The sequence below is a fragment of the Pan troglodytes genome, chromosome X (genome assembly GCF_028858775.2).
Source record: "Pan troglodytes isolate AG18354 chromosome X, NHGRI_mPanTro3-v2.0_pri, whole genome shotgun sequence".
NCBI lineage: Eukaryota > Metazoa > Chordata > Mammalia > Primates > Hominidae > Pan > Pan troglodytes.
Window position 1 is genome coordinate 82,131,303 of NC_072421.2, and position 13,460 is coordinate 82,144,762.

The following is a 13,460-nucleotide window of genomic DNA, read 5'->3' on the forward strand; positions in this document are numbered from 1 at the left end:
ATGCAATTAATTATCAAGCCACAATAATAACTGAAATGATAAATGTTGTATTTATGGCGCCTTTCTTCCAAAGTGCCCCAATATCTTCACAAAGATGATCATTAATAAATTTTAATCACAACAGCACCCTTGTGACAAGCAGGCAGTTTGACATAGAGGTAATATGAAAAGTGAATGGCACTTTGGAGGGAGACCAATATGATTGTAATCTGGCTCCATGAGTGAGGTTAGCCTGGAGAGTTTTTGAAATGGAACTTCATTGTTCATAGTATCTTGCTATAGTAACATCCTGCCAGTTCCCTTAATACCACTTCAACCCTTAATATTATATTCCCAAGAGGCTCCTAAAGAAAGCTGATTTTAACTTCTTAGTATCCTTTAGGATTTTTTCAATTTGTACTCAGTTTTCTAGATAGTTTGATACTATACTATCCTCCAGAAATAGTATCACGGCTTGAAGATAAGTGGTGTAACACAGAAAAGAGGCAGCTATCTCTGTTATATAGTTTCAGGGTGAGAAACTCAAGAGAATTGTTTGTTTTCTTATAGTTTCATAGCAAGAATGTTGACAAAATGGAGAACTACAAACCACTGCTCAAGGAAATAAGAGAGGACACAAATAAATGAAAAAACATTCCATGCTCATGGAAAGGAAGAATCAATATCGTGAAAATGGCCATAGTGCCCAAAGTAATAATGTAGACTCAATGCTATCCCCATCAAGCTACTATCCACTTTCTCCACAGAATTAGAAAAAACTACTTTAAATTTCATATGGAACCAAAAAAGAGCCTGCATAGCCAAGACAATCCTACGCAAAAGGAACAAGACTGGAGGCATCACACTACCTGACTTCAAACTACACTACAAGGCTACAGTAACCAAAATAGCATGGTACTGGTACCAAAACAGATATATAGACTAATGGAACAGAACAGAGGCCTCAGAAATAACACCACACATCCACAACCATCTAATCTTTGACAAACTTGACAAAAACAAGAAATGGGGAATGGATTCCCTATTTAATAAATGGTGTTGGGAAACCTGGCTAGCCATATGTAGAAAATTGAAACTGAACCCCTTCCTTACACCTTATACAAAAATTAACTCAAGATGATTAAAGACTAAAACGTAAGACCTAAAACCATGAAAATCCTAGAACAAAACCCAGGCAATACCATTCAGGACATAGGTATGGGCAAAGACTTCATGACTAAAACACCAGAAGCAATGGCAACAAAAGCCAAAATTGACAAATGGCATCTAATTAAACTAAAGAGCTTCTGCACAGCAAAAGAAACTATCATCAGAGTGAACAGGCAACCTACAGAATGGGAGAAAATTTTTGCAATCTACTCATCTGACAAAGGGCTAATATCCAGAATCTACAAAGAACTTAAAGATATTTACAAGAAAAAAACAACCCCATCAAAAAGTGGGCAAAGGACATGAGCAGGCACTTGTCAAAAGAAGACATTTATGCAGCCAACAAACATATGAAAAAAAGCTCATCATCACTAGTCATTAAAGAAATGCAAATCAAAACCACAATGAGATAACATCTCATGCCAGTTAGAATGGTAATCATTAAAAAGTCAGGAAACAACAAATGCTGGAGAGGATGTGGAGAAATAGAATGCTTTTACACTGTTGGTGGGAATGTAAATTAGTTCAACCATTGTGGAAGACAGTGTGGCAAATCCTCAAGGATCTAGAACCAGATATACCATTTGAGCTAGCAATCCCATTACTGGTATATACCCAAAGGATTATAAATCATTCTACTATAAAGACACATGCACACATATGTTTATTGCAGCACTATTGACAATAACAAAGGCTTGGAACCAATCCAAATGCCCATCAATGATAAACTGGATAAAGAAAATGTGGCACATATGCACCATGGAATACTATGCAGCCATCAAAAAGGATGAGTTTATGTCCTTTGCAGGAGCATGGATGAAGTTGGAAACCATCATTCTCAGCAAACTAACACAAGAACAGAAAACCAAACACTGCATGTTCTCACTCTTAAGTGGGAGGTGTACAATGAGAACACATGGACACAGGGAGAGGAACATCACACACTGGGGCCCGTTGGGGGGCGGGTGCCTAGGGGAGGGATAGCATTAGGAGAAATACCTAATGTAGATGATGGGTTGATGGGTGCAGCAAACTACTATGGCAGATGTATACCTATGTAACAAACCTGCACATTCTGCACATGTACCCCAGAACTTAAAGTATAATAATAATAATAGAAAGTTGACAAAATGACCACAGATTCTAAGCTCTGATCCAAGAGTGTTGGTGATAGAGCTTCAGCAACACCTTGGAGGGTAAAACTCCATGGATTCCACTTCCCCAGGCTGCCTTGATTTTCCAAATATGAACTAACTAAAAAGAAAAGTTGAGGTAAAGTGATTCCCCAGGGCTTCTCCACCATATTCTCTCAAGTCAGGTTGGCTTACACAGGTCTGATATAGTATAACAATGGGCTTTTAATAGTTGTAATGAAGGTGATAACTTACTTCCAGTCTTCTTTAGCCAGTACTACAAGTTTTCTTTCTGTTAACTTGTGATAATTGTGGTCTGTGCAAAATTTTACTTGAAATTGGAACATAAATGAGGCATAGACTAGCAGAGTTTCACTAACTTTCCAACTATGAGTTCATATGTATAAGAAGTTTATGTGCCAGGAAAAGTACAAAGAGCCTTGCATAGATTTTTTTTTCATTTCCTGTCACAAGATTCCTGTGAAGTAGGAATTAGTGCCCACATTATACAAATAAAGAGACTGTTACACAAAGAGGATAAGCCACTGGCTATACCTTCTTATCTGTTCACAAGTAGAAAGTGGCAGAGCTTGAATTTGAATCCAGGTCTGTCCATGCTCTAAGCCTATACTCTAAATTGTTAGGTCAGGTTGCCTTTCTTTTAAGAAGATTATCATTCATACAACAGTTGCTAAATTTTGTTGCAATAAATAAAATAAAAGCAGGTTCTTTTATTTTAAAAAATTGTTTCTTTAAAAGTTCTGTCAGAAAAAAATGGAGACTGTGTAAAGGTAAAATCACAGGTTAAATTATCCTTTAGGGAGTGGTGGGTTTAAAAAATATTTAAATTAAACCTTGCATTCTCAGGTTTCCCAGTAAGTCAAATACAGTTGAAATAGTTATGCTGTATGGTAAAGCAGAAAATATGATAAATAATAAATTGCTGAGTTGGAATTCTGGTTCTGTCATTTACTAGCTATGTAATCCTAGGCAAGCAATTGAAATATGGATAAAATGCCTATCTGTCCAGATCATCATGAAGATTAAATGAGATTGGTTATATAAAGTGACCAAAGGTCCCAGCATATGGTCAGCCCTCAACAAATGGTAAGTGTTATTGTTACTACTATTATTAAGAACAACACTGAAGGGGTAAAGAAGTACAAAAGAGTAGGTGAATGAAGGAGGGGTGTGTAGAGGATCTTAATGGTATGATTCAATGTTACTCTAAGCATGCTTCTTTAAAGGGCACACACATAAAAATGAGTCAATTATCAATAAAGAATGACTGTTAATGATGATGACGGAGTTCTTGTGTTATGGCCAGATGACAGAGGGATGCTTCCTATACTGTATTATTGCTTTTCATTTTCAAGCAGGGAGCTGTAAGATGGAGGGAGCTAAAAGAAGATGGTTCCTTAAACTGGTTCAGAACAGCCTGGAAGCATCTTAAATCCAGACAAATCTTAAGTATTGTGGTTGAAAAGATAGAAAGTGCTAGGCTGGGCCAGTGGCTCACCCCTGTAATCCCAGCACTTTGGGAGGGTGAGGCGGGCGGATCATCTGAGGTGAGGAGTTCAAGACCAGCCTGGTCAACATGGTGAAACCCCATCTCTACTAAAAATACAAAAATTAGCTAGGCGTGGTGGTACACGCCTGTAGTCCCAGCTACTCGGGAGGCTGAGGCAGGAGAATCGCTTGAACCAGGGAGCGGAGGTTGCAGTGAGCCAAGATCACGTCACTGCACTCCAGCCTGGGTGACAGAGCGAGACTCCATCTAAAAAAAAAAAAAAAGGAAAAGAAAAGAAAAGATAAGAAGTTCTAGCCAGTAGTAAGGAAAAATGGCAACCATCCAAGCTCTGCTATTCAAATTCTCTAAAGCAGATTTTTCAGAGGGAATTATCTATAGGATAAGAGATGTTCTGAGGTAGGCTTACACCTCACTGTTAATGTGATTATTTGAAGCATACCTGAACAATTGAATATATGAAACAGTAAATAAATAACAACTATTTTAAGCACAGGTCTAAAATTGCAATAATTCTTACTCTGAATATGTCTTTTCCCTATAAACATTTTTAAATGACTATTTGACTACTCTCTCACTTAATGTTTTAATAAAGCATTTACATTTCTAAAAAGCAGTTGGCTGAGTTACCATAGCCTCTGACTTATCAGCCATCAGCACCTAAAGAAATTATTGACTTGCCTGGTTATGTACCAGGGAAGCCACCACTCATCTAGTGACAGCTCCCCAAAATGCAACTGAAAACCATTATAGGAATAATCTATGTTCAAGAGCATGAGCCCGACCAATTTAACCCTATTTTAGTAATGGGAAATTCCATGCTACCCATTAAGCTCTCATTTCCAGAACAAAATCATTTTAAATGCAGGGAAAGACTGCCATGTTATAAAAATGACTATATTCCATGAAAAAAAGACCTCATCATTTAAAAACATGAGAAACAAAGCACAAGATTCTTCAAGGAGTTAACCCCAAACCACCACTTTGAAGCAAAAATCTCACATTACTTCAATATATGAGTTAAGTGATCCAGGTCCCAAATCTAACTGGATACACACACAGTTTTTAAAACCTTTATAAAATAAATTTACACATTACCTGGTAATTGTTTTGGTTTTGTGATAATCTCAATTGGTTTGATGATGCAAAATGAGGAGAAAAATTACTCCGTAATGGATTGGTATTACTGTACATTGTACTAGATGCTGTATGTAATGAGGTCCGTGGTGTCAAATGGTAGTTTCTGTTTTGATACAGTACATTGTCTGACATATCTCTAATATTCACCATTTGTGAATTTGGCATATTTCTTCCTGGTCCGGGCAAGGTTGTACTTTGGTTCTCAGCTCGAAGGGAACTGCCACTTTCATAAAATCTCGAATAGCTTGGTATCTGTGCTCTCATCGATGCCAGCTCTTCCTCTCTGGCATATTCATCCTCAGCATCTCCAGTCTCCATTGCAATGGACAAACAATTTCCTTCTGCTGAGCTAGGCTTCTGTGGGGCATTTCCTCCCAGAATTCTCTGGGGGTAATCGCTAACTGCCAATGAAAACACTTCACGGATTTCCAAGTTTTGTGTTCTACAGTAAGGGTCTCTAATAGTTGGCTTTTGCCCACATAAGTTATGTAATGCTGGACCTGTGTGTTCAGGCTTATATGACCTTTGAATCCCAACTGGTTCAATTTTACAAGGTCGGTGGCACACAGAAGGCTTTTGAGGTACTGTCATTTCAGAAGCTTGTACTGAAGAGTTTCCATAGTTTTTCTTTGTGTGATTGAATACTGAGTTTCCAGCATTTAGCACACTTGTCTGTCTTGACAAAATAATTGTTTTTTCACCTAGGAGTAGGGAAGCATTTTTACAGTGTGCTACTTGTCTTTGAACAGGAATGTGTAGCTGAAACTCAGTGTCATTTTTAGTGGCTGTTTTCTGAATAGGGATTTTATGTGCTTCTGTAATTTGTGTGTCTGTATGTTTGTTTGTTCCTTGCCTACTTGATGAACTGGCTGGACTGTATATACCAGTTACAATGACATCATTATTGGCAGATGTCCAAGAAGACTGCTGGCTTGAGGGTCGAGCAATATTAACCACATTTCTGACTGTGATGTCTGGAGCTGACAAAGAGGTTCCTGTTGTTGCTGTTCCAGATTCAGAGTTCTTACTACTCATCTTTCTTCTCTTATTGCCAACCCACGTCTGGAAGGATAAAACATGGTATTATGAAAAAAAATTAAAAACAAACCAAGAAAAAACAAATTTTACGTGATACATTATATTTTCATTTGTCTTGGAACCAAGGTGTACATAAAGGTAAAAGAAAAAGGTAAAATAAAAGAAAAACTGACTAAAGTACAAAGGCAAAATGTGATCAGGGACTCACACTTAATAAATACCTTCAAACTTTGAGAACAGTGTATTATTGTTTCTCTCCTCATAACCCATCCAACTAATATGTATCAAGAAACCTAAAAATGTTTATACACTTTGACATAGTAAATACATTTGTGGTAATGTATCCTAAAAGTAACCTACAAATGTAGATAAAGTGTATATGCAATGATGTTCATCATATATTTATTTATAATACTGAAAAATTAAAAACATACTAAAGGTAGGCTATTTAATGGCATTAAGAAATGCTCATAGTATTGTTAAACAAATACACATTTGCAATCTTTAGACTCATCAACTTCCATTTTATACATATATCATAACTTGCTTAATTTCATACTATCAGATTATTTATAGTATTTTTTGAAATATTCTTTCTTATAAGTTATATTGCCATATACCTCATCGTAGATGCATCTTTGTACTGCTGCTCTATTAGAATGCAATACTAAAAGAAAAATTGCTAGGCTCTAATATTTTCAAAGTGCCCTCCAATGTATGAGTTCTGGTTTCCTCACACCCTCACCAAGAGTTTGCCTTATCTTTTTGTAGTCTTTACTAGTCCAGGAGTTAATAAAAAGTGTATAATTGCTGCTTTGACATGAATTTCTATGGTTACAATATTACTTTCATAGAATTGCCTATCCATTACCTTTACCTGTTTTTATATTGAGGTGTTTACCTTTTTAAATTGATTTGTATGCAAGAGTAATTTTCTACTAAAGTCAATAATAATTCTTTGTTACAAGCTGCAATTGTTTGTTTTCAGTTTGTCACTAATCTATGGTAGTTATTGTCTTCTTTACATTTTTCTCAACTTACCAAATTTTATACAATAAATATATATTTTGTAAACAGAATAAGATTATTAATAAAAATAATACTAGTGGTTGGTGTTTAGGATTTAATTACAAAATACATATTTTAATGTAAGTAATTTATTATAATTATCTTAGTATTATTTTTCTGAGTCATGGATCTTCTTAAATTATACAATAAGAAATATATTCTATAATGTGATTACTAAACTTTATAATAATTCCAAAATGCATACCATATTATAAACACCAAAGCACATTAATCTATTAAGAATTAAACAGGCCATGCACAGTGGCTCATGCCTGTAACTCCAGCGCTTTGGGAAGCCAAGGCAGGAGGATCGCTTGAGGCCAACATTTTGAGACCAGCATGGGCAATATAGTGGGACTCAGTCTCCACCAAATATTTTCCTAAAAAACGAATTAAAATAAATGAAAAATGAAAACATTAAATGAACTAGCCTTGAACAAACAATAGTTCAGAGTATATTTGTTTAACTTTTGTATGGATGTGTTTTTGAAGACCACATAAATTGTCCAATTTTCAATGTTTACTGTACATCTTATACAATTTATAATTATATACATTAGTGTTGCTGTAATACTGTAAATAAAAGCTAATATGTATTGAATCCCCATTATGTGTTCTCTCAATAGATAGATAGATAGATAGATAGATAGATTTTCATTTGTCTTGGAACCAAGGTGTACATACAGGTAAAAGAAAAAAATAAAAAAACTAAAGTATAAAGGATCTCTAATAAATCTATAAAGGATCTATAATAAAGGATCTATAATAGATCTATCGATATAGAGTATTATTATTTTATATATAAAATATATATATATATAAAAACTCCTTTGGTAGGTGTTATTTTTCTAATTGTGTAAATGAAGAAACTGAGGTTCAGAAATAATAAATAGCTTGTGGAAGGGTATTCTGAAGATTCTGTCAATTCTACCTCACCTGAAAGCACATTAAACCTTCCACTACCCTACATGTAGTGGTAAGAAACTCCTGAAAATAGTCATCTCTATTGGCCATTTTATTTTTATAATTACTGTTTCTCCCATAAAGAAAATGTTCCACAAACTGTAGTGTTCCACTTTACTTCACATGAGGCAGTGAGAATTTTAAACTCACTCTGACTTTCATGAAACAGCAGGAGTGAGAATGACAAGCAGAAAGATGTATGAATATAAATGTCACAGGAGACAGGGAGAAAAACTAAAAGGTTTTAAATTATATACTAGAGAAATATTTAAAACTAAAATGTTAAAAGTTGAATTTTACAAATATTCAAAATAAGTTGACACATTATGGCTTTTTAAGTAAAAATAACCTGTGGGAAGCATAACATATTTGTACGTAATCTTTACAAAAATATATAAGCATTACATTTAAAAAAATTAATGGGAAAGCACAGTAAAATTATAAAATTTGAATTCAAGAACTATGACATCTGGAGGGCAGCTCTGGGCCACTTAAAAAAAAAAACACACAACGTAACCTACTGTGTTCTCTTCACACAATGTCTACCATAACTCAGGAAGTTTAAGAGTGATTTTAGTGCATTGCAAATTTATGGCTTACTTATAAAGTTGTATAGTTTATACATACATATGCATATTATATATAGTTTCTTATATAGCTTGATAGATATTTATATAATGTACCCATCAAAAAGTAAAATGCAGTAGAATAGTATCCATTTACATAAGAAATAGCTATATAGCAACCTAGCAACCTCCCTTGTCCAGAACGCAACCAACATAGATGTCACAAGATCCATGTACTTCACTGCAACACCTAACCTTAAAACCCACTTTCTCTAATCAACAACAAATTAGAAATTACAAAATAGGAGGGATATTAGTGATAGAGGTTTATGTTGGCAGGCACCCCAACAGTACCAAAACTAAAATTGTTCACTAAACATTGCTCACTAAAGGGAGAAGAGAAGGCACACAAAACAGAAGCAATGGGAGAAATTACTAAATAGCAGTCTGGGGTCCTTTAAGGAAAAAAATAATTCCATATACCTTACCAAGTTGTGAGTATTATTATTTTATGGCACAGTATAATAATTGATTTCCATAGTGAAAACCCTGAGTCAAAAAGTAAGGGTTCAATTGTTTTCCACATTCTCAATTGAGGAAAGTAGGAAAGTATATAAATAGGAAAGTATGTAAGAAATATTTCCATTTAAAATGAAAATAAAGAAAACACATTGCCTGAGGCTTCCCAAAAGCTGAATTAAATTTTACTAAAATTTGTTCAGTTATTATCAATTATTATCAAAATATACCAAAGCTTATAAGATGTAAATGATTCTCATTTACGTTACATCTTATAAGATGGGTCAAATGAAATTGATATGATGAGAATTTGGGGTTAGGAACTAATAAAGTGATATTCATAGGAAAAAAAGAAAGAAAAGTAATTCGGGTCATTAATCCTTAGTGTCCATAAATTTGTGTTTCAGTTCTTTCTTAGAAATTCACTGTCTCTAAACTTCTTTCCCATTTTTTATATCTCCTTCTTTGTTTTCTTGTTTTTTTTTACACCAGTATATTTATTTTTGCTTGATGTTTTAACTTTTTAAGTTTTCTTCACATTGGGATCAAGTTCTTAATACAGTGGGACTTAAGGATTTTTTAAAAGAAAAATGCAATGAATACTATCTTAGTAAAAATAAAGAAAGAGCTCTTTCAAGTAGAACATATAACTCTAGCAAAGTATCTGGGGAGGGGGGTGGGGTGTAGAGTGATGAGTCTACAAAAAAATTCCTTTTGTCCTTTAACTGGAAAACCCATCAAAATTTTGTTGGGATTTAGATAAAGAAGACTGAATTTCTGTACAATTTACATTGGAATGGAGGGAATGAATCCATTTTTTACACTTTCTTGTAACATGTAACATTTTACTGATAATCTACATTCTAAGAAATTATATATTTCATTCCCATTGTTTGTTTTAGATTTTCACACCATTTTGAGCATAAATATAAATCTCTGTATTTCAACACTCTCAATATTCAATCACAATCAAGTAAGTTATGAGAAGTTTGCAATAACACATCGGAAATATGAAAGATTTCACAATATGAAAGATTTTCACAATGCAGCTGCCTGGCAAGCATTTTCATTTTAAGGTAATGACAAGATTAAAAAAAAAAAAAGCAGAGGAAATTACTGCAGGAAAAAAAAAAGTAGCACTTACTAAATGCAATCTCATCAACCCATTTTATATTACATTTTCTAATACAATTAGACATTTTCCTCTGTGCCTTAGTAAAGATATTTAAAATAAGCTGTTTAGAGCTGTTAATAGGAGATATTTCTGGTTCTTAAACAAATCTGAGTATGATGATTGGTCTCAGCAAATAAGAAACAGATATCCTGGGCCGGGCGCGGTGGCTCACGCCTGTGATCCCAACACTTTGGGAGGCCGAGGCGGGCAGATCATCTGAGGTCAGGAGTTCGAGACCAACCTGTCCAACATGGCGAAACCCCGTCTTTACTAAAAATACAAAGAATTAGCCGGGCGTGGTGGCGGGCACCTGTAATTCCAGCTACTCGGGAGGCTGAGGCAGGAGAATCGCTTGAACCTGGGAGAGGGAGGTTGCAGTGAGCTGAGATCCGGCCACTGCACTTCAGCCTGGGCGACAAGAGCAAAACTCCGTTTCAAAAAAAAAGAAAAAAATAAAAGAAACAGATATCCTGGATATTTTTGTCTAGAATTGGTGGTACAATTCCCTATTTGAAGGCGAATAAATCTTTTAGTCTTTAAGAAACACATATTCTGAATGATTATTCTTATTAAAATGTATTTATCTTTAGGGTCTTTGAAGGTACATCAAAAGCAAAATAAACTTAAGAACAGACATCCTTTCTCTTTCCTAAATTAGCCTAATGAATGCCAAGCAGGAGAAAGTTGCTAATCTTTCAATCACTAAGGTTTCACACTAAGAGGATTTGTAACATTTTCAAACAGACATAAAAGGTCCTATGCATTCAATAAGATCCGTGACCAGTTCTGTTAGATTTATCTCTTGCCTCCTCTCAATCACCTTCTCGTTACCTTTCAAGAATGTAGCAGGTCTGATTTTTACTGCTGAATAACTATGATTGTGATAAAGAAAAATTTATTCTCTTAAGAGTCCATGTCCCTTACTTGCTAACCCATTAAAATGCACGCATTTTATTTAGAAAGAGAAAGTATTTATAAAGCAGACCAAATGCCTGATGAAAAGTTCAAATACAATGAAAAATATGTCACATATAGTATTCACTTGGTAAATGCCTGTTTTACTGATATTATTTTTGGGGATTACATCTACATTAATTTGGGGTTTAAAGAGCATAAGATCAACAATGAATCTTAAATGTATTTATTAGTTTAAAAAGCTAAGATTTTAAAAAGATGTTTACACTGCAAGGGTTTCTGTGTGTTCAAGGTATTTATAGAAACAAATACATACTAAATGATTAGCCCTATTTATTTTTAAAATAGTATTGTTATACCAGGGAAGTGAAGCTGTTTATAAAATTAGTGACTTCATACCCTGAATATTTTTTCTCATATTAAGCAAATATCACTTGTAATAAGAAGCTTTAAATTTGAGTGTAAGACCTCAATACTTACCCTGACTACACTGAAGTCCAGCTTAGTCTCCTGTGCACACTGTAATATGAGCTGAAAGCAATTTTTACTTTGATTTGTCATTCCATTTTCATAATAACGCTGTAAAATCCTTTGTTGTTCTACAGTAAATACAGAACGTAGATTCATCTAAAAATAAAAGAAGATACTCTGAAAATTGGAATAAAAATTTGGTATGTGCAGAATTTGTACACTTTTTTTTTTAATACAATTTCAGTGCTTCCAAGCTGTAAACTTCTGTAAGTGAATTAATCCCCAGTAGTGGGCAATAATTTGTGTGCTAAAGGGAGACAGCTTCTCAATGAAAAATATGCATAGTGCAAACACTTATTGAATTTGTTCAGATAATGTACCAACTTTAAAGAAAAAAGACAGGAAATAAAAAAGAGGAAAGTCCTTATCTGGTTAGTGTTAATACATGGGAAAAAAGATAATTTCATTGAAATAAATATTTATGGCTAGTAAAGTCAGAGATGGTGGTAGCCATACGTGATCAATTATCAACAGGGACACTCACTGTTCTTTGTCAAGCAAGGCATCTGGCATATGTCTTATAGCCAGAAGCTGTACTCTGGAACAAAAGGGTGCGTTTATTTTTCATCTTGGATAAAGGGATTCTTTTACATATTAAAACAAAACCTCTTTAGAGCTTAAATATAAACATGAAGGTTTAGTGACTGTGAACATTTCTGTGCTTTAGGGAATACTAAACAAAATAATTATTTTAATAAACATAGCATATACATAAAAATTTAAAATTATATACATTTTACTCAAAATAAACCATGTTAAAACTATGTACCTTTTAATTAAATTGACACCATCACAATTTGACAAGATAAGTTAAAAAAATGCTTTATCTTTTCTGCCAGTAGACAAAATGTTTAATATTAAGGGTATACAACTCTGTGAATTTAAAGAATAAAAGTCAGGTCAAACTCTTCTTTAAAAATGGTAAATTCCAGTAGTGCATTTCATAAAGAATCCTTGTGATTAGATTAAGTCAATTTTGGGTTCTTGTTAAAAGCTGTCACACTAAACTTGTTAATCCCAAAAGTTGACAGAAAAAAATACCACATCTTTTCCAAGAAAAGTGTCTCCTCAAAATTAAGAAAACAGCAACACATTAGTTGGGCATGGTGGTGTGAGCCTGTGGTCCCTGCTACTTGGGAGGCTGAGGTAGGAGGATTGCTTGAGCCCCAGATGTGGAGGTTGCAGTGAGCTGAAATCACACCACTGCACTCCAGCCTGGGTGACAAAAAGAAACTCTGTCTCAAAAAAAAAAAAAAAGAGGAAAGAAAAGAAAGGAAGGAAGGAAGGAAGGGGAAAAGAAAAGAAAAAAGAAAAGAAAAGAAAAAAGAAAAGAGCAACAACGAAACTCTTCAAGCCAAACCAGACAGAAATTTTTCCAGCATACTGTGTATGGAAATAACCAAGTACATTGACATGGAAATAACTTATCTTTCTCTGAATACTTTAAAAAATAAAGCTCTCTATTAAGGAAAGTAAGCAGTCATCCAGTCATCCAGTGCAATCTGTACACCTGACTTTCTTGTCCGCACAAGCATCTATCTCATCTATCTCCTATCTAATGTTAAGAGATCTGATGAGAGAAAATCAGATGTAGGTGAGCACCAGGAAAGATGAGAGTAAAGTTTCTCCCTGAAACATCTGAAGCAAAGACTTCTACTGACTTTCTGAAGGGGATCTCATTCAAGTGCACTAATGTGTAAGCCTAAATCGAACGAAATTTTCAAGGATGCGTGGGC

At 34.4% G+C, this 13,460-nt stretch overlaps 1 protein-coding gene across 7 annotated transcripts in view; it reads right to left on the reverse strand.

The window, feature by feature from the left end:
• The window catches only part of HDX (highly divergent homeobox), a 183,033-nt gene that overhangs the window by 144,007 nt on the left and 25,566 nt on the right, over positions 1-13,460 (reverse strand). For 6 of the 7 annotated variants that reach the window (XR_010154765.1, XM_016943585.4, XM_003317538.6 and 3 more), the window contains 2 exons: positions 11,674-11,820; positions 4,909-6,012 (listed from right to left, as the gene is read on the reverse strand). Coding sequence is in view for 6 of the 7 variants with exons in the window: in XM_016943585.4 (XP_016799074.1) it covers positions 4,909-6,012; positions 11,674-11,820 (1,251 nt within the window). In the remaining variant the exon portion in view is untranslated. The remainder of the gene's footprint in view (positions 1-4,908; positions 6,013-11,673; positions 11,821-13,460) is intronic. The other variant, XM_063804411.1, reaches the window with a different exon arrangement.